This window comes from Artemia sp. Qi Xiang Cuo, chromosome 19 (assembly GCF_049724085.1).
Source record: "Artemia sp. Qi Xiang Cuo chromosome 19, ASM4972408v1, whole genome shotgun sequence".
In the NCBI taxonomy this organism is placed as follows: Eukaryota; Metazoa; Arthropoda; class Branchiopoda; order Anostraca; family Artemiidae; genus Artemia; species Artemia sp. Qi Xiang Cuo.
Genome location: NC_142812.1, coordinates 59,822,298 through 59,843,868, shown reverse-complemented (window position 1 = coordinate 59,843,868; position 21,571 = coordinate 59,822,298). Strand labels below are relative to the sequence as shown.

The 21,571-nt window shown below is 35.2% G+C and overlaps 1 protein-coding gene across 3 annotated transcripts in view; it reads right to left on the bottom strand.

Moving 5' to 3' along the window:
- The window catches only part of LOC148941067 (putative Na(+)/H(+) antiporter nhx-9), a 265,572-nt gene that overhangs the window by 5,597 nt on the left and 238,404 nt on the right, over nt 1-21,571 (bottom strand). Inside the window, exons 13-16 of one of the 3 annotated variants that reach the window (XM_089104941.1) lie at nt 12,247-12,354; nt 8,769-8,876; nt 6,347-6,397; nt 829-993 (exon numbers count right to left, since the gene is read on the bottom strand). In XM_089104941.1, the coding sequence (XP_088961067.1) occupies nt 829-993; nt 6,347-6,397; nt 8,769-8,876; nt 12,247-12,354 (432 nt within the window). The remainder of the gene's footprint in view (nt 1-828; nt 994-6,346; nt 6,398-8,768; nt 8,877-12,246; nt 12,355-21,571) is intronic. The other 2 variants (XM_089104942.1, XM_089104943.1) reach the window with 2 other exon arrangements.

Below are 21,571 nucleotides of genomic sequence, written 5' to 3'. Positions count from 1 at the left end.
ACCCAGGATTTTTTTTCGGAGGGGGTTCTACTAAAAAAAAACTTTTTGGAAGCGGTTTTACACAAAGAAACCTCAAAAACGCATACAAATTTTGTTTATGCCCATTTTTGTTACGTTTTTACAAGTCAGACAAACATTTCAGGGGAGGGTTTAAACCCCCTAACCCCCTCCTGGATACGGCCCTGAAATATAGTGTAAATCGTGGATACAGAGCGTAGCCTCGGAACTACCCTACCAAGACCCTTTAATAATCCTGTAAAAGAATCAGCCCCAAAGTTAAACGCTTTTTTTTCAAAGTTGGAATATCAAGTTTTATCTATTACCTGTCGTTAAAAAATCTTTAGATCTATTACCTATAAATAGGAATATAATAGCCAACGTAAGCATGGAAGTAGCATATAGGGTCTTATAAGTAGAGATCTAAATCTTATAGCTATGAGTTGTTTAAAATATAATATAAAGAGCCTATAGGCCCTTTTCATCTAGGGGTCTGGAGCTAGTAGATACTTGTATAAAGTACCCACAGTATAACACAAGTAGTCTATAATAGAACTATATAAGTACCTTACAAAGCCTTATAATTGAGAATTTAGAGCCTTATGTAGAGAGATTTATAGCCTACAAATGTAAGTAGTCTTTATCGAATGGAAGTAGGCTATGTAGCCTTTTGGGTTTTATGTAGCCTTTTAGCTTGCTTCCATAACTATTAAGTACCAGAAGTAATAAATAACATTGTAAATAAGGATTTAATGGTCCATAGTCTCACACAAGTAGCCTATAGATTCTTACAAAATGGGTTATAAAGCCTAAAAGTTGTTATACCCTTACCAAGAAATGTTGTCGTTGGTGAATTATAGGCTGTATAATCTTTATTAGTAATCCAAGTTGGAAACTCTTGTTGTTTCACCGGCCCATCATCTTCTGTACGTTTCCATGGCAGCTGAGTTTCAGTTGCAGTTGGGGTTGCAATTTCTGGATCAATCTCTTCAACATCTATAGAAAAAGAAGAAGAATTAGATATTGAATACAAGTTAAAAATATAATATATATCAGAATCACAGCCAGATTTACACAACCGTGGGCCCTAGTCAGAGAAATCAGTGGCAAGAATGTCTGTACTCGAACATGGGGCCACATGACTCGAATAAGCCAGGAAAGATCTCCAGATGGCGTGTGGTGCTGGCCCCCTCCGGGCCTCTAGAAGAGCGTTAGAAAATGGACCACGATTGGTCGTTCTTCAGGAGCTGAGGCAAGAAGTCTCAGTAAGACCTCAGCAAGCTGTGGTCTTTTGCTCAGGATCGTCCAACTTGCAGGTCAAGATTTGCTGCCACCAGTGGGCGTTAGAGGAACTCAGTTACAGTAAATAAATAAAGATTCTTGCTTCCACGCGTTTGCAGAATTTTAGAGTTTTGGCTTAAAATTACCATTTATGGCCATTGCACCCCCACCCTCTGAATCAATTGGTTAAGATCTTTGGGACATCGGATGAACGGTGTAGTAATACATAAATGACATACACACATAAAAATACATTCCATAATATATATATATATACGAGGGCAATTCAGAAACTAACCTCCGGTTGATTGAAAAAAATACACCAAGTTATGTAAAAATATTTTAATATATACATCTTACAACTACATCTTTGCACTATTTTTCGACATAGTTTCCATAACGATTGAGGCACTTATCGTATCTCTTCACAAGCTTCGAAATTGCTTCTGCATAAAAATCACCCGCTTGTGCCTTGAGCCAGCCTGTGACCGCATCTTTGAGCTCTTTGTCGTCATCAAACCGCTGGGACCCGAGACATTTCTTCATATGCATGAAGAGGTGATAATCGCTTGGCGCCAGATCTGGGCTGTAACGTGGATGGTTGAAAACGTCCCACTTGAAGGACTCAAGAAGGGCTGTTGTTCTGCGAGCAGAGTGAGGACGGGCGTTATCGTGGAAAAAAACGATACCAGAAGTCAGCATACCACGGCGTTTGTTCTGTATAGCCCGTCGTAATGTTTTTAGTGTTTCACAGTACACGTCTTGATTAATGGTCGTCCCACGTTCCATGAATTCAACCAACAACACCCCTTTGGCATCCCAAAACACCGCATTCCATCAGTTTTCTGGCACAAAAATCTTGCCGGGCTTTTTTTGGTTTGGTAGGCGAATCTGAATGTGCCCACATCTTTGACTGTTCTTTTGTCTCAGGGTTCACGTACTTAATCCAGGTTTCGTCACCGGTCACGATTCTGTTTAACAATGGTTCTCCTTCGTCCTCATAACGTGACAGAAAGTCTAATGAAGAGGCCATTCTTTGAGTTTTGTGGTGGTTGGTAAGAATTTTGGGCACCCATCGTGCACAGAACTTACGGTAACCCAATCTTGCTGTCACTATCTCGTACAAAAGAGTCTTAGAAATCTGTGGAAAATCAGTAGACAACTCCGCCATTGTGAAACGTCGATTTTCACGAACTTTTGCATCAATTGTCTGAACGAGTTCGTCAGTCACCAAGGATGGTCTACCACTCCTCTCTTCATCATGAACGTTTTCTCGCCCACTTTTAAATAAACATACCCATTCACAGACAACTCCTTCACTCATAACTTTTGGTCCGTACACGGCACAATGCTCACGATGAATAGCTGCTGCAGAGTATCCTTTGGCTGTAAAAAACCTTATAACACCACGCACTTCACATTTGGCGGGATTTTCTATTGCAGCATACACTTTAGACTACCACAATAACTAAACTAGCGCAGGTACGATGTTCACTCGACTATGGCTTGATGCCGACTGACCTGCTGAGCGCGTGAATGCACAGATGGCGCGCTACTACCCCCACTAAACGCACTGTGACCAATCGGAGGTTAGTTTCTGAATTGCCCTCGTATATATATATATATATATATATATATATATATATATATATATATATATATATATATATATATATATATATATATATATATATATACATACTGTTCTATTATTCCCCAGGGCAAATGTGGGTGAATAACCAGAAAACACGATGGAAAAATTTCCAGCGAGTTTAAAAATCAATTTAACTGCTTTATGAACAAAACGGAAAGAACTGCACTAAGTTTTGTTTTAATTCTTAGAAAATCAAAGACTTCACACATTTTGTTCACACAGTTTGCACATTTTGCAAACTAGAGGGAAGCAAATAAGAAATGATAATCAATTTTTGGGCGTGTGATTACTACATTCTTCTTCAGATACTACACAACAAGTCGACAGTGCCAAATTCATTACACTTGGTACATTTGAGTCCTACTATGCAGGCTTCAAGCTCCTATCTACAAAAATGTGGAATTTTGCACTTTTTCCCAGAGGAATCACTACATATAAAAGTGATGGCAATTTTTTGTAATGACGAATAAAAACAATGAAACTTTGTCTTACGACAAGTAAAGAAGACGACGCTCTTCACAGTGACGGTGTATAACAATGATACTGTGCCCGGGGGCAGAAAAAACTATGACACTTTTTATAATAATAATTTTGTCCTCTAGACGATTTATCTTATGCAGGCGAAACATAAGGGTTGAAATCAAAAATACATAGGCTTAGACATAAATATCTTTTCCAGAAGTTTATTTCTATTTTTCCACCTTTGACAAAATAAAACACTATTTAAATTCTACTTCTTATTTAGTACCAGAAAAAAAGAAGAAAAGTGGACGAAATGGAAATAGAAAAGATTAAAGGAAGACGTGCAAAAGGAAGACGGATTCCTTTAATTGGGTCGGTCACAGGTTCGACTCCTTAAGTAGTAGAATTTTTTGTGGGAATATTTTACAATAGTCGAATTTTTACAACATTTTTTATTTGAATGACGTCATGAATTCTTGTAATAGTTGTAATAAATTTTGCTGAAGATGAGTGTCTGGGCTAAATATTTAAAAATTAGTATAAGAATTTAAATTGATATTTCATAGCATAGAATAATTTGTCGGTATAAATATCCGAAAACATTTACCTAATAAAATAAAACTGAAATTAAAGTTCTATGACACGTTTTATAATAATACTTTTATTCTCTAGACACTTAGTCTTATACAGGCGAAATATAAGGGTTGAAATAAAAAATGCATAGGCTTAGACATAACTATCTTTTCCAAAAGTTTATTTCTATTTTTCCACCTTTGACAAAATAAAACACTATTCAAATTCTACATCTTACTTAATACCAGAAAAAAAAAGAAAAGAAAAGTGGACGAAATGGAAATGGACAAGATCAAAGGAAGAAGTGCAAAAGCATGCGATCGGGAGAAGATTGTGAAGGAAGTAGAGTCAAAAAGTTTATTAAAAAACACAAAATTGATAATAAATTAATGACTATGGTTCTTAGACTCAAAGAAATTTAAGATTCGTTAAAATTCTGCAGGCAATGCCACAAGCTTAAGTAATTGAGGTAATTGAGGTTTAAATAATTAATTAATTTATATTATAAACATTCATTTTATTCATAATTTATTTTATAATTATAAATAAATAAATCAATTCATCAAATTAAAATAGTCAATAAAATTTAAAGAATTAGAGAAAATAAATTTTGAATTGATTATTTATTTAATAAAAAATAATACCTAAGCGGAAACTTTCACAATATTAAAATTAGTGATGATTCCATCTTAAAAATTTGGGAAAATCAGAAATTCAATTTTCATGAAAAAAACCTCTATATAAAGTTATACAGTTTATGGTAAAAGCGGGCACCGAAAAAAGGAGGAAACTTGGGCGAAAAATCAGCAAAAAAAAACTAAAAACATATGGCACCAAACAGTTTAAGGATAAAAAGCGTCGCCAAATTTGACTATTATTTTTGCTTATTTATCTTTATAATTCAACGAGACAATAGTGCAAAATGTGGTACTACCCTAAACATTTTGAAACAAACCAAAAGAAAAACCTTAGAAAATCAGAGTTGTCAAGTATGAATATACCTAAGAGAAGTCCAGTGGGGAAAAATATTTTTTTTGTATGTTGTTGATACTTTAAAGCAGCCCTCTTGGAAACGCAAACTATGGAAAAAAGTCAAATAGTGGCTGTTCTTTGTTTTGGATTATGGATTTTGAAGCTATTTTCAAAAACCCTACTACTTTTAACATTGATTTAATGTTCCAGAAAACAATTTTCTGGAACAAAACATCCAAGAACTAGAATTTTTGGTTAGAGACCGTCATCAGTAGAAAAAACAATAGAATGTTTTCCTTTAAAAAAAAGACCTTCATAGAAGAAAGATATAAAAAACGGTTAATTAAAAAAAAACATCTACCCAGATTAGCCAAAGAATCTATTGGTTCAAAATATCTGAACTCGATGCAGTATTGCCAGAGATGTGACCAGATTGGCGCTAGAAAGATCCCTTTCCTTCTGTTTTCTTTTTTTTTAACATGGAACAACGGAAGTATTTAATTTGGCCAAGAATGTCGTAAAATAAAAATGAAAAAAAATTGTAAAAGTCGAAGTTCCCAGAGTGAGTAAATGTCTCAAAGCTCTAAGATACAAAATTTAAAAACTTCTGTTCCTACGATGCAAATAAAAATAAAAATAAACTACAATTATATAGAAGACAAAAAGTGGCTTTTTGACTTTTCCTAGTTTGCTTCTTGTCACGATTCTGTAAGAAAGACTACTCAAACACAAGGGCCGTCAAATTTGAATGAAAAGTATTTTTAAAGAACTTAATACAATAAGGATAGAAGTGAGTGGTTTACGAAAATGCGTCACAAAAATAAACCAATGGATATAGAATAAGCTTTTCAACACGAAAGTACAAGATAAGAATTTGGCTATGAATTTCATCCTCTGTGCCCGCTACCACCAAAAATATATAACTATATTGAAAGGTTTTTTTCATTAAATGTCGAATTTCCTTTTTTCCCTAATTTGTAAGATATATAGTTAGGCACGTTTAATATAAAAAGGTAAGTATAAGAGTGCTGCTTACGATAAGCTATTGTGCTAATTTAAAGATGCGTTAAAACATAAAAGTACACTTTCTATGCAAGCAAAAGGAAGACAACACTAAACTAGTGCATGCTCTGGTAAAGAAAAAAGACCAAAGGGAGGGATATTTAAGCAAGGCCGTATCCTGGGGGGGGTAGGGGGTTTGACCCCCCCTCTAAATGTTTGTCTGACTCGTAAAAACGTAACAAAAATGGATATAAACAAATTTTTTATGCGTTTTGAGTTTTTTTGTGTAACCCCCCCCCCCCCCGAAAAAATCTCTGAGTACCCCCCCCCCCCCACGAAAAAAATCCTTGGTACGGCCTTGTATTTGAGTTCAATTGCGAACATCTAAGGAGCAACACAAATTACCGGGATCAATTGTCGTTATAACCACAGGTGGCAAAACATTGACTTGCTGATCTGCGTATAAAGAAAAAATTCTCTTAAATAGGCAAGATATTCAAATTTAAAACGCATAGACAAAGATGGTACTGCACAGAGAAACAGATAATTTACATGTAAAGAATGACCCGACTCAAAATCTTTCCGCTCTTTTTATTGACTTATGATTTTTTATTCATTCTTTTTAAAACAGCCAATGAGGCTTTAAAACGGCGGAGTCATTTGTATCTCTAGAAATTGTAATTTCTAGCCTGTCTAGATTCATCAGCTAAAGTACAGAAAAACAGCGTTGTCGACGCTATGAAATCAATTGTACTAGTTTTCCAACTAAAATTATACCAAAAGAGATTAAATTGGGCTATCTGAACAGTAGGTTAAAAATTTACCGTAACAAGAAGAAAATTTTCGATAAATTAAAACTAGAAACCGCATCTCCTTCCAGGTTTGACCCCCCCCCCCCCCAAAAAAAGAAAAATGTCCAATTCGTAAAAAAGCAACCTTAATACATATAAATAATTTGTTGACGTTTTGTGAAGTTTTTGTACCCCCCCCCCCCCATTCGAACAAAAAACCTCGATATGCCCCTGCCTACTGTACTTCATACTACGGTATCTTCGTTTTCCCTTTTCGAGTGAAAGTTAGAACGTAGAAAGTGCGATTGTGAATGAAAAAAAAAAAAAAAACAACTCCATTTGCCATAAGCCCGCGGGCAAGCAGGGACACTTTTTGGCAAAGGTCAGTAAAGCTACCCCTTCATACACACCCCAAAGCTTAATAACTAAAAGGTAAATAGTTTGGAAATAGATTTTCGTTTCTAGTGGAAACCCCCCCCCCACCCAGTTTAGGAAAGAATATAGCGTCCCTGGGGGCAAACCATGGGGTACGATCAGAATTGCTCCAGTGAAGTTGTCATGATAAAAACAATGATCTCCGGGAACGAGGGGCTTTTTTCTACTGAGACAGGGACAAGCAAAACATTATGTACGAATATGATTATATATGCCGTCCTCAGCCAAAAAAAGTAAATAAAAACTATAAGAATAATTATTAATTGAAAACCACACAAAAAATGGAAACGAAATTATATATCAAAAATAGAAATCAAAGAGTCTAATTCAAGTCAATAAATGTGTTAATATGCGTGTTTATTTTTTTCTTTTCTTATGATTATTTTATAGATTTGTTCTCGTAGTAGATTTGTTCTCGTATAGATTTGTTATAGGCAGTATGATCTTTCCCTATCTCACCCATTATAAAAACCCGGACCGAGGTGCGAGGACCGACATGAAAACTGGTAATTAGTAGTGCAATGTTATTATTAGATGTTTTTAGGAATTAAAAGTAGGTTTCGAAGTCTCAAGTTGGTTTCAAAGGTATTTTGAGAAAGTTTCTGCCAAAATAGTGTTCCGGGGTAATTGGACCGCTGATGGCAGATCAAATGAGAGGAGCTGTTTGTACGACGCTAATGCAAGAATAAGTGGGAGGAGCTGTTGGTTCGCACCGAGAATGAAGAGCCAGAAATTATCTGCGGTAAACTTACTGCTATATCTTTATACTGTGCTCCATGACAAGCCCCGGGTTTACTGAAATTTTGTTTTTATAAATAAATAAATAATAGAAACGAACCTTGATATCACCATTCCAAGAACGATCAATTCCCGCGTATACAATATGCCACGCATATACACTAGGGCTGGAGAAGGAGCAGGAGATATGTTTTAGCCCTTGCCCCCCCCCCCTCCTTGAAACAAACGAGTCAGGATCTTTATAATTTATGCTATTGTCAACTACATTTTCAATATGATTATTATTATATTATATATATATATATATATATATATATATATATATATATATATATATATATATATATATATTATATATATACGATATTATATATTTTCTGTTTTTTAAAATCGTCCCCACCTCCATATGACCATATGACCTATATGGCATATGACCTATATATTCAAATTCCTAAGCATAAAAACATAAAAAAGAAAATAAACACTAAGGTTTTCGGGCAACAACACGCCTTATCGTCATCCTCCACGCTCCAGTATTTTACGTTTCTTTACATAAAAAAACGTTTGACAACCATTACAAATTTTAGAGAAAATCCTAAAAATCTAAGAAAAATATGATTATACGTGAGAAACAAATCATCAAAATTAAATTAAAACTACACATGCAAAAAAAATGAATAAAATGGATAAACAAAATTGCATATAACAATAAAAATTAGCGAAAAGCAGTTTGCTTAACGCTGAATAGATAACTACACAAAATCGAAACATGTTGTCACAAAAGAGTAAAAATACTTTTTGTGATATATAACTTTTTTGATGACTACAGCTATTGCGAGCAAGCATGCTTTATAGAGAAGTACCATATTTAGGCGAGCCCCAAGTTTCAGCTGGAATCATTAGAAAATGGGATTCCCCATGAGCAGGGTCTTCAGAAATAAGAAGGGTCGCAGGACGTCCATAACTTCTGCCTTAAAATAGGAAAAGAGACGGGGTAGGTCAGAAAACGCCAAACAATGTTATTGAATTAGTATGCCCTGCAACCAGACAAACTATTTTTATAGGACTTGTTTAAGACCAAGGTTTTTAGTTCTACACCCTCCTTTAAATCTTTTTTTCAGGCGGTGTTATCTAAGTGACGTAGAAATGGGTAGCCAATCAGGATGCACCCATATAGGGTTCAGGCAACACTGCACTAAGGCGCATGCTTATTGGCCATTACTTCTAGTGGTACCTGATCAACTTTGCCCGAAATGGCCAATGAAGACGCGATCATAAATAAAAGTTCAAATGGGGATAAAATCCTTTTAATAGAGAGTGATGATAATAACAGTGATAGAAATTCACAAAAATACCAGATATTTCGGTCACATATGCAGTGACCGTCATCAGTAGTAAAACTGAAGTAAAACGAAATATCTAGTATTTTTGGGAATGTCTATGACTGTTATCATCATCACTCTCTATTAAAAGGATTTTATCCCCATTTGAACTTTTATCTATTGTCATTGAAAGGCATTGTGGTCTCCGAAATTATCAAAGACGCGATCTTAATATAAAATATGTAATAGTATTTTACAGAAAGACTAATCTATACCACCACGCACGTTATGAGGTACGTGTTACAGGGGGAGTAGTCACCCCCCCCCCTCTTTCAGATTACACAGTAGCTCCACCCCACATTGCTTCACAAGAATAGGAACTGCAGGTGGCGTAATACTTGATCAAAGGTGGCGGTAACTCTGAAGTCTTTGGAAAATCTGTACTTCGTCAAAACGCCAAAAAAGATATAAAAAACAGCACAACAAAAGAGGAGAGTAAGGTAAGGCATAAAGTAAGGCATATCAAAAGTAAGGCATAACTCGCAAAAAGCTGAATATTTCAGGGGCCCATACTCAATCCTCTCCTTCAGTGCATATTCATATATACTATATTAGGTTATTTAATCCTTTTTGGAGCTAAAATCTTTTATCAAACACCCCGCGGTAGGTGTGCCACTGTTCTCGTAAAATGCTGAATATTTTGGGGGGCCTGACTCCATTCTCCGGGGGGGGGCATAACTCGCAAAAAGCTGAATAATTCAGGGGCCCATACTCAATCCTCTCCTTCAGTGCATATTCATATATACTATATTAGGTTATTTAATCCTTTTTTGGAGCTAAAATCTTTTATCACAACCCTAGCGGTAGATACACCATTGTTTTAGAGTGACGGCATCCAATCTTCCGGTCTGCTGTGCTCCAATGGAAGCAAAAGTTAAGCTGACCCACCCTCTTAATATCAGCTGATCAGGTTAGCTCCGCTGCGTCAACAGCTGGCCTGCAATTTACCGAAACCGGCCGCTTTAAATATATTTTAGTTGCGTTATAAAAAATAAATAAAATAAGGTTACATTGAAATACTTCAGAAGGGCAATTTCGAAGTTAAGGGACAACTGCTTGTTCAGACTTTGTAGAAGAGAAATTTCAAAAACTGTTGCTAGTAGCTCCGAGAAAAATTTGGAAAGGCGATTCAGGTACTAAGCTTTAAATTATTCGAATAATATTTTCCGAATAAAAAACTTTTTTGGCAAATGTTGGTTTTAACTGGAACACCTGGCACATAATAGCCGGTGAAAATACTGATGGATTTGTTATCGCCAAATTGTGCAATCGAGATTAGGTTCGAAATTCACACTTACTTAAAAAAAGACTTTCAGCTTGTCTCCAAAATTGAAATTTTTGGAATGAAACAAACGCTGAAATGTAAAAATTTTTGGGTAGCTAGTTTTCTTAGTAACAAGTCCCTAATTTACAGAAGCGTGAAAAAGAGGTTCTTCGAAAAAAGAGCCCTGGAAAATTTTGATTTCTTATTGATAGTTCGATAAATAATCCGCATAACTAGTAGAGGTCTGAAAAAAGGCTATCGGGTACCCTTAAAACTGGATTATCAGGTAATATAATAGGCAGAATTAAGAAAATGGGTTTTAGTAAAATTTACAGAATTATCTTGAATTCCCCAAAAAATTTAAAATATAAAAAAAAGTAAAAATTTTTACTATTGCTTTTTTTAAAAGATAAGGACTCAAAGGAGAATTTTTTCTTCAAAAGGAATTGATAGGAGGCCTTTACTAATTTTGCAGAGCACATTTAAATTCACATTGTCACTGTCGCACTGTCAACAAATGTTGCTCGGTCATTTTCGCTTGAAAAGATTTACCATCTTCTGTTGGAAAAACTGAAGTTGCGAACAGAGAATAGAAACAGATCATTTATCTTTATTTGTTACTTCTATTTTATTATTTTTAATCTAGGATTACAAGTAATACTCCATATTTTGAATTGGTTTGAGAACAAATGAAATCGATAAAAGAATAAATTCCAAAAATGGAAAAGAATTAGCAATTAATCACCGTTTAATAACGAATGAGTAAATTAATTTGCTTATTACGTTAATGCAATCAGACAAGGACTAGGTCCGGGTCTAGGGGCGTGCAATGTCAAGGGGCACAATAAACTATCTCTGAGTCATTTTTTCTTAAAAAAAACTGGACTGGTGTGATTTATCGTCAAAGTGTCAGGTGCACTCCACTGCCACACTGCCTATTCGCAGAAAGGTCATTTTAAACAACACAGGAATTACGTCGCCACTTATAAACTGTCAAGTGTCTCTAAAGAATGGCAGTTGAGAGTTCAGTATCACCTCTCTCTTTCTTTACTTTTGGCTCATCAGTTGCATTCTGTTCAGTGCCTCCACTATCTACGAATTTTCGGGGAATTCCCCGAAAATCTCGCAAAAACGGAGCGGCAAAAAACGCTTGAGCCTAGAAGCGTCAAAGCCGGCCATGAATCCGGCCCTGAATGAAATCATGTTAGACATATAATATTCGAAACATGTTTGAGTATTATATGATACTGCATAATATTAACATAATATTGATGAATATTATACAATTTGTACATTATGTATACTTTAAAGTATTTAAATAACTAATTAAAACATATTTAAATAATTTCAAGTATATCTAAGCACTTTGAGTATACTCGGGACGGGGCTAGAGTCACAGTGTCACCAATTATAATGTTCGGAACAACGTTCAGTGGTGTCACTCTGTAGGCTTAGCCAAAGTCAATTGAGCTCCAAATGTATAACTGGAAAATCCGGGGAAGGTAAGCAGGAAGGGTATATGAAAGCAGAGGTGCCCCTCCCCCCATTGTACTACCTGTCTGAAGGGCCATGAAACTGAGATCAGCAACGCCAGCAGGGCCCTTAAAGTTCAGCGCCATCTTTTTACCTTTAAATTCTATATTATTGATTATTATAGTATTGAAATATTATAAAATATATATGATATTGGAATACCTGACATTCTTTTCCCTCTAGCGGTGAATGTGATGCCATCTAAGTCTTCATTATTTTCACCCTCCTTTTTGCGTCCTTCTGTCTCCTGAATAACTTGATGGACATAATCTAAAATTGAAAAATACAGTTAAATTAATTATTAAATTATTTATCAAATTAAATTATTAATAACTATTCACTACCAGGATTACAATTAGTGACAAGAGGAAGAATGATGACAACACTAAAAGGATTAAAAATAAAAAAGGTCCCAGGTGCTGATAGTTTGGTAAATGAGTTGTGAGGCTAGGGATAAGTTACTGAAGATTACGAATATGATTTTTGAAAAATGGGAAGTATCTAGCGATTTTAGGAAAACCCTAATTAAACTCGTGCATAAGAAGAGTGATAAGTATGAGTTTGGCAATTATAGAGGTATTAGCCTTGTTTCTGTGGGAAGCAAATTACTTAGTATGATAACACTTTTTGTACTTTGAGATACTGTAGATAAAGCTCTGAGAGAATAACAGTGTGGTGTTAGGAAGGGAAGAGGAGGCGTCGACCAAATTTTAGTCTTAGGATAATAATAGAGAAGTGTCTGAGTCATCAAGCGGCTTTAGTCCTCAGTTTTATATATAATGAGAAAGTGTTTGATGTAGCTGGTAGAATAGCTTTAGCGAAGGTACTATCCTTGTATGATAATATGAATAATTTTCATAGACTTTATCCTAAGGAGCACAGGAAAGGCAATGGGAGACCACGGAATCAAATGGGCATGAAAAAATCTCCTGGACTTAGATTATGCTGATGATTTAAGCATCTTAGATGAAAATATTAACAAGAACTCTAAGAGGTTTTGCGAGTTCGGGATGCAGGAATAGGTTTGAAAAATAATATTAAGAAGACTAAGTCGCTTAGTTAGGAATAAGTGAAGGTGAAGAGGTGATGTGGTATTAGCCAAGACAGGGGTGCAATGAAGATGCTAAAAGTACAATAGCAGAGTCCCAGGTTTTTTTTTCACAGCTGAAAAAAGTTCGGAAGAATAGATAAGTCTGCGAACCAAGATTATAATATTGGAAGCTACAGTGATGAGAGTGGTCGGGTATGGTTCCTGGATCATGGGCATTGAGCATGGAGCATGGAGCATTTGGAGCATGGGCGCTCCAAATACTGTAGAAGGATTTACTAGATGTTTTCCAGAGAAAGTGCCTACGGATTGTTTTGAATACCCGACTGACTGACCATATCTAAAGCAGTAAGCTGAACTTTAAGAATGTGGTTCAATCCCGCTTTCTAGGGCTATAATGAGCGAAAGGATAAGATGGCTAGGACACGTCTTACGGATGAAATTTGGCTGATTGCCAAAGATTGATCTCGTCGGCCAACCGCCCAGGACCAAACAAAAAGCAGATCGGTCCCAAATAGAGTGGGAGAATGTCTCAGGGAAAGATTTAAGGGAAATGGGAACTTCTTGGGAGGTTTTAAACATATCAGTTTGAATAGATGGTAATATATATTTTGTTACCTATAACCAGCAATATAAATTATGAGTTTTGTACTGAATTTCGAATGTTCTATAATGAATTGAAATGATCTATAAACGTTAGAAATGGTGAACAGGAAATAATATAACTGGTAAATTGGTAATATAACTGGTAATGAAATTCAAGATTATTCTGGAATGAAATACACTTCATAAAAAAACTTAAACACTCTCTAAACATTGTAATTTGTAAACTGGCAATATAACTGGAAAATTATGTACTAGATTTCAAGCTTGTTTTGAAATTAACTGGCCTTTATAGAAAATTTAAATACTCTTAAAACCTTATAACTGGCGATGTGAAAACATAACTGGTAAATTATATGCTGAATTTCGAAACTGTTCTGAAATAAACAGCCATTCACAGAAAACTTAAACAGCAGAACAGGAGAGGATGTTACACTGCCACAACAAGTTGGTTCTACTCAGCGATATCAGCAGTATTTCTATTGTTAACATAAATACAGTATTGAATTAGAGTTCATAGAGGTAACAGCTAAATAATTTTCAATTCAGTCGGATAAAACATATACTTAAAATCTCAACAGCTTAGCTTGCGTAACTAACAAGTTTGACCACTACTATGTATTAGTGAATTGTTATAGCTGTGACATCAGAATCTTTTAATTAGAGACATAGCGATCTATCATTCAACGAGTGAACTTGATTGACTAGTTATACCGGTCTTAGACCAGTCACTGTCATTTGGATACTGCTTGGATACTTGCAAGTAAGTCTGTTTTTGATGAAGTTCTAAGTTAAAACATAAATCTCACCTGAGAGCGAATTTTATAGCTAAAGAAATATGTCGTCAGTCAGCCAGAAAACGTTTGATGATGGAATGAAGGGACTGGGAAAGAAACTGGATCTCATAATTAACCAACAAAAAGAGTTTGCTGTTACACTGTCCTCGATTTCGGATGAGGTTCAGACTTTGAAAAATGAATCGAAGCCTCGTGATGCGAAGATTGCTAGTCTAGAAAGCCAGCTTGAGGAGCAAAAGTCAAAGTTTGATACAATCGAAACGAAACTGCTGGAAATCGAAGTAAAAGACCGAAAACTCAACTTAATCATCTTCGGATTACCGAAAGAGAAAAACCAACAGTCAGTTCTCACGAATGTGTCTACGTTACTGACATCAAAAATGGAAATCACGGATAAAATTCAAACATCACAGTGCTACCGAATACCTCAGATGTAAAATGTGTCTAGCCGTAAGCTGATCACCCTTCCAGTTTTCGTAACAGTGTCGACAGAAAAAGACATTCTATCAATCTTCAGTTCAATATCAAAGCTGAAAGGAACTGGGGTCCGGATTTGCACGGACTTGCCACCCAAACTAAACTCTATTAGAAACGAGTTACTGTCTAAGGGTAAGGAAATGCGTGAGAATGGATCCGCACAACTCACACGAGTGAAACAAAAAGGGGCTAAACTCTGGCTAGAGTATAAATCGGATTCTGAGTCGCAGTGGGCAAAAGCATAAGAAATATTAAAGACGACTTGTGTATGATGTTAGATCAATCCCGCTCTAAATTGATAATTGTTTCGTTTTTGTGTTTGAGATATGTTGATTTTTTATTTTGATGTGTTATTTAGGCTAGCTCGGTTCAAGTTTATTTTGATTATTTCTACCCCAGTTATTTCTGTTCTTCTTATACCTTCTCAACTTGGGTCTTCCGACTCGGGTCTTCAAGACTTGGGTCTTCCGACTTGGGTCTTCAACAAATGTTGCTCGGTCATTTTCGCTTGAAAAGATTTACCATCTTCTGTTGGAAAAACTGAAGTTGCGAACAGAGAATAGAAACAGATCATTTATCTTTATTTGTTACTTCTATTTTATTATTTTTAATCTAGGATTACAAGTAATACTCCATATTTTGAATTGGTTTGAGAACAAATGAAATCGATAAAAGAATAAATTCCAAAAATGGAAAAGAATTAGCAATTAATCACCGTTTAATAACGAATGAGTAAATTAATTTGCTTATTACGTTAATGCAATCAGACAAGGACTAGGTCCGGGTCTAGGGGCGTGCAATGTCAAGGGGCACAATAAACTATCTCGAGGTTTTAATAAACTTCGAGGTTTTCATGACTCGGCAGTGGTACGGGCTCTTTATCACGCGGGCTTACTGGCGTGGGGTGGGATCTTCCGATTATTACTGAGTTGACTTTAAAGTTTGCGGGTGCGGGGGGGACCATTAGGCTGGGAGCTTTGGAGGAAAAATTCCTTAACCTATATTCACTGTCTGAAACTTTTCATGTATTCGGTCAAAGAGAAAACCACACTTTTTCTAAAATCAAACCATCGTCGTATGTTTCTCCTGATGAAATAAACAGACTTGAATATAATTCATTGCGAATGGGGTTTGTGAATGTACAGGGACTCATGAGTTCTATTGATGAACTAACAAATTTATTGCCAGCAAATCAAATTGACATTTTGGGGATTTGTGAAACATTTATTAATGATAAGACACATTATAATGTGAAAATGCCGGGACATAAATTCGTTGATAAGAATGGACTAGTCCATGACAAAGGTGGCCTTGGGTTATTTTTGAATGATGGAGTGCAGTTTGAGCGACTGCCAGAACTTGAAAAATATAATGTTGAAAAAGTGTGTGAAATACTGGCGGTTGAATGTCGGTTTGGGACTAAAAATATTCAAGTTTGTGTTGTGTATAAGCCCCCGTCGGCCCCAATACCGCTTTTTTTGCAATCTCTTGAGTCTTTACTAGCATCTTTGGATGATAAGTATCTTGTGGTTATGGGGGATTTTAATAGAAACCTGCTGAAATTTAAAGAAAATACCCATACAACAGGATTTATTATATTAATGACAGCGAATTTACTAATTCCTTCTTTTAAAATTCAACGCGTGTTGTGTTGAATAGTGTAACTCTCATTGACAACATATTTTTAACAACACCAGCCACGTCTTCACAGGTTGTTCTGAAGGATTTCTCTGATCATTTTTTTTAAATTTCTGATGTGAGATACCAGATTCATAAGTTAAAATCACCAGAAACAGCAACCCGGATTATTAATAAAAAAAAATCTAGTATGTTTAAAGGATAAACTGAATTTAACTGATTGGTCTCCTGTATTTGATGCTGATGAAATAAACTCTGCGACGGATTATTTTTTAGAGGGATTTCATGCTGCACTTGATGAGTCGTGCCCAAGAGTAAAAAAAAGAAAACGGAAATATAATCAATCCATCCAACCATGGATATCGCCAGCCCTTTTGACGTCAATAAAACATAAAAAAAATCTCTATAAAACTTTAATATCTTTCGAAAGTGAAGAAAATAGAAGAACCTTAAAAAATTATAAAAACCTACTTTCAAAAATAATACGCAATTCTAAAATGAAATTTTATTTCGATTCTTTTAATGAAGTAATTAAGTCCCCAAAGAAAACTGGGGAACTAATCAACTCATGTTTAAATCGATCGCGGACATCTTCTTCACCATCAAAAATACGGGATGCCCATGGTAATACAATTGAAAGGAAACTAGAAATGGCAAATTACATAAATTTTCATTTCGTGTCAATCGGGCAGTCAATAGCTAATAAGCTCCAACATAATAGGTCCCATGGGCAATGCAATTATCCTACGTACCTAGGAAGTCTTTCTGAGAATTCTATGTTTTTAAGTCTGGTAACACAGGAAGAGCTTGCTGAGGTTGGTAAGCTTTTCAATAATGAAAAGTCCCCGGCGATTGATGAATCATCGACCAATATTGTTCCAGCCATTTTACTTTGCATTAATAAAGTTATGTGTCATTAAATAAATATGTCATTTAGATCTGGAAATGGTCTGGATTCTTTCTAAAAAGCGAAAGTGTTACCGCTATATAAAAGTGGTGACCGGAATAATTGCTCAAATTATAGACCCATTTCTATCCTTTCGGGTTTTTCTAAAGTAATGGAGCGTTGTTTTTATAATCGAATGTATAATTTTCTCTGTTCAAAAGATTATTTTTCAAAAACTCAATATGGATTTAGAAAAGAGCATAGTACACAGGATGCTATATTAACTATGGTACAATTTATTCACGAGTGTCTGGACAAAAAATGGATCCCGGCGAGTATATTTCTGGACCTTGAGAAGGCCTTTGATTCGTTAAGCCATGAAATATTGTTGTATAAATTAAACCACGGTGGGATACGAGGACCAGCGCACGATTTTATCGCATCTTACCTAAGTGGTTGCTCCCAAGTGGCTATGATCAACGACACAGTTTTGGATCCATGTCTGTTGTCAAATATTGGTGTCCCGCAAGGTTCAATCCTGGGACCACTGCTTTTTATAATATATATAAATGACCTTTCATCAGCGACAGAAACCCTTGGTCTGAATGTTCTTTTCGCTGATGATACCAGATCATCACTTACTGGATATTCGGAAGAGGATCTCAATGAGAAGCTGCAAATCGTATTTTCACAACTTCTTGTATGGCTAAAAGCTAATTGTTTGTCACTAAATGCATCAAAAACCAAATTTATCATTTATAGTTGAATTGGGCAGAATGCACAAGGAATTTCAACAATATTTGATCATGCTACAAATATTCAAATTCAAAGGGTAACTTCGTTCCGGTATTATTATTGATGAAAATCTGTCATATAAAGAACATTGTAATAGATTACGGGTTAAAGTTGCTCAGGGGGTTGGTATAATGCGAAGGTTTCAGCATTTTTTTCCATATGAAATCCTACGTCTAATTTATTTTGTGTTGGTTCATTCCCATCTTACGTATTGTCCTCTGATATATTTGGCAACATTCAGATGTCATGTGAAACCGATACAAATTCTTCAAAACCGGGCTTTCTAATTTTAAAGAAATATTTACCATCACCGTCTTCGTATCCTAATAAGAGTAAAACTGAAACTCTATATCTTCTAACTAATATTTTGCCTGTTTCACAGATATTCACCCTCAATTCTTTTTTATTTAAGGTAAAATATGACCGGTCGGAACTAACTACATACTTTCGTTCGAATAATTTTTTACCTGTAAAACATGCCCATTCTTATGAAATCCGACGTAAATGGAACATTCAGCATCTAAAATTAAGCACAGAGAGATCACGGTTCTCCCCATTATTTTCAATCACGGGTTCATGGTGACTTCATTTACCATTTATTGATTGCAGCAAATCTCTTCCAAATATAAAAAAGCAACTTCATTCTATCTTTATAAATAATTTTAAGAATTATTAATATATTAAAAAACTGGGTACATTTGATAATATTGTTTTGTTGGGTTTTTTGCCCTGTGAGTTGCTGGTCATCGGTTACCCTTATTCACCCGTTGGTTTTTTTTTTGTTTTTTTTTTATTTGTATTCTAGGTGGATATTTTCCCGGTGTCGGGGGGTTTTTGGGGTGGGTGCCCGTCTATTGGTGAGTCATGGAATAACTGTTATTTATTTTTTTGTTGTCAAACAGGTTTATTCCGATTAATGTACCGGGTTTTTGTCATTCGACCTTGTGTCTCCGGCGTTTACCCTGTATTTATGTCTATTTTGTACAGATATTTTAAAATTAAACCTTGAACCAATGGAAAAATAGATACGAAAAAATCCACAGAAACCAAACAGCATATCAAAGACAGAACCAACGAGGATAAGTCATTACCACAATAAGCAGGGGCAAATCTCCAGCATTTTTATTTGGGGGAGGGGGCAAAAGGGGTCCATATCTCGATGCAAAGGGCATTGGATGTATGATATTTTTTCTCTCCACATTATTGGGGGGGGGGCAACTGCCCCCCGTACCACCCTCAAACGACACCCCTGACAAAAGTTGGCTCTACCTGGCAACATGAGCAGCGTTTCTGCATAGATGGAGTACCTAACAAGGTTCAAATGCAGGAATTGATAGAATTTATACAAAAACGCCATCTTTTCTGTGGATGTGATTTCAGAGTGGAAAGAAGTTTGTTCTATCTGGAACAAACATTCATGACTTCTAGAGCTTTTAATGGCTATACAGAAAATATTTCTGCGCGAGACGCAAGAATAAAAAGGATTAAATTACTTCTAGACTAGAGCTTTTAATGGCAAAAAATACTTCTGAGCTATGGCATGACTTCTAGAGCTTTTAATGGGAAAAAATATTTTTACAAAAAGTATTTCCACGCGAAACGCAGCAAAGAAAAGGATTAAATTACTTACTAGAAGTAATTAAAATCACTAATTAAAGAAATAATGATTATAAGAATGAGTTATTAATTACTATTACTAGATTTTATTAATTACTGTTATTAATCACTAATTTTTATTACGAGTTATTTAAAACATTATTACTAATTAAATTAACAAACCATTACTAATTATTACTGACTAATCGTATTACAAATACTAAGTTAATAAAAATGCAGTTCCAGGCAAATATTCAGTCTTACATCTTGCTACCAGCGCACATACTAGGAAAGAGGTCAAGTGGTGGTCAATCCAAACATCATCTACCAAAATAATAACATATTCAAGAGTTGTCAAAGATATTTACCATATATTTCACACACTTTGGCTGTACCCCCGTCCCCCTCAAAATTAAATTCCTTTGCACGAGTCATCAAGGACCTTTTTAGTTGAATTACTTTATGTCAATTTCTTTTATTACTGTCATTTTATCTTATTATTTACGTGTTTCTACTTGAAGTACCAAAGACAGTGAGAATGAAATATGATTGTTTGAACGGGTAAAGTGGAATGTTACACAACCATACTACCGTGATTACGTATATTATATATATATATATATATATATATATATATATATATATATATATATATATATATATATATATATATATATATATATATAAATCGAATATATGTTACCGTGAATGTTCGAAATTGGTGAACGTCGATATTCTCTCGTGAATGTCCGAAATACCTTTTATTCTTGGATTTAGTCACCGTTGCCAGTCAACTTTTTCAGTTTAATACAAGGTTTGATGATGAAAAGTAAGTTAGACTAGGTTTGGTAAGGTTTTTAATCCAATGATATTTATGACCAAAATTAGAGTAATCTAACCTAACTTTAACTTTTACCATCATAGCTTGCATAAGACTGAAAAAGTTGACTGGCAACGCTGACTAAACCCAATGAGAAAAAAAGGAATTACGAACATTCACGGTAACATATACATAGGCTAAAAATGATTACCACATAAAAGATTAAACAAAAGATTAAAAATCAGAGAATAATTATTTAACAAAAAAGACCTTCATATGAAGAGGCTTTGAATAAATTGGTGTGGAAGAGGAGCGTGCGTAGATGTGTTGGCCTAAGGCGGCTTGGTGCTGCGTTGAGTTGTTAGTAGTAGTAGTAATGATGATGACAGGTTAGATTATATTAGGTTTGGTTAGCCTAGGTTTTTAATCCATTTCTGATATTTATAACCAAATTTTTGCTAGCATCAGGTGTCAGACTAAAAAAATTTAAAAAGTATGGATGAAAAATCAGCGGAAAAATAAATTAGAGACATATGACATCAAACAGCTTAAGGTTCAGCTTTTCTTCGACGTTGTAGTTGGGAGTCAACACACTTATAATATTTATTTTCAAGGTTCAACGTTCATGATTGCAGAACAACCGAAGGAAAAAATTTAAGAGAATAACGGTTTTTCAGGTATGGATACCTAAAATAGGTCCAGGGTAGGGACAGTTTTAGGGGAAGGGGGGGGGGGGGCAAATGTGGCACTTGCCCCAGGCGCAGAAATTTTAGGGGGCGCAAAATTTCAAGTATATAATCAAACGGTTATAACCGTTTTAAAATTTG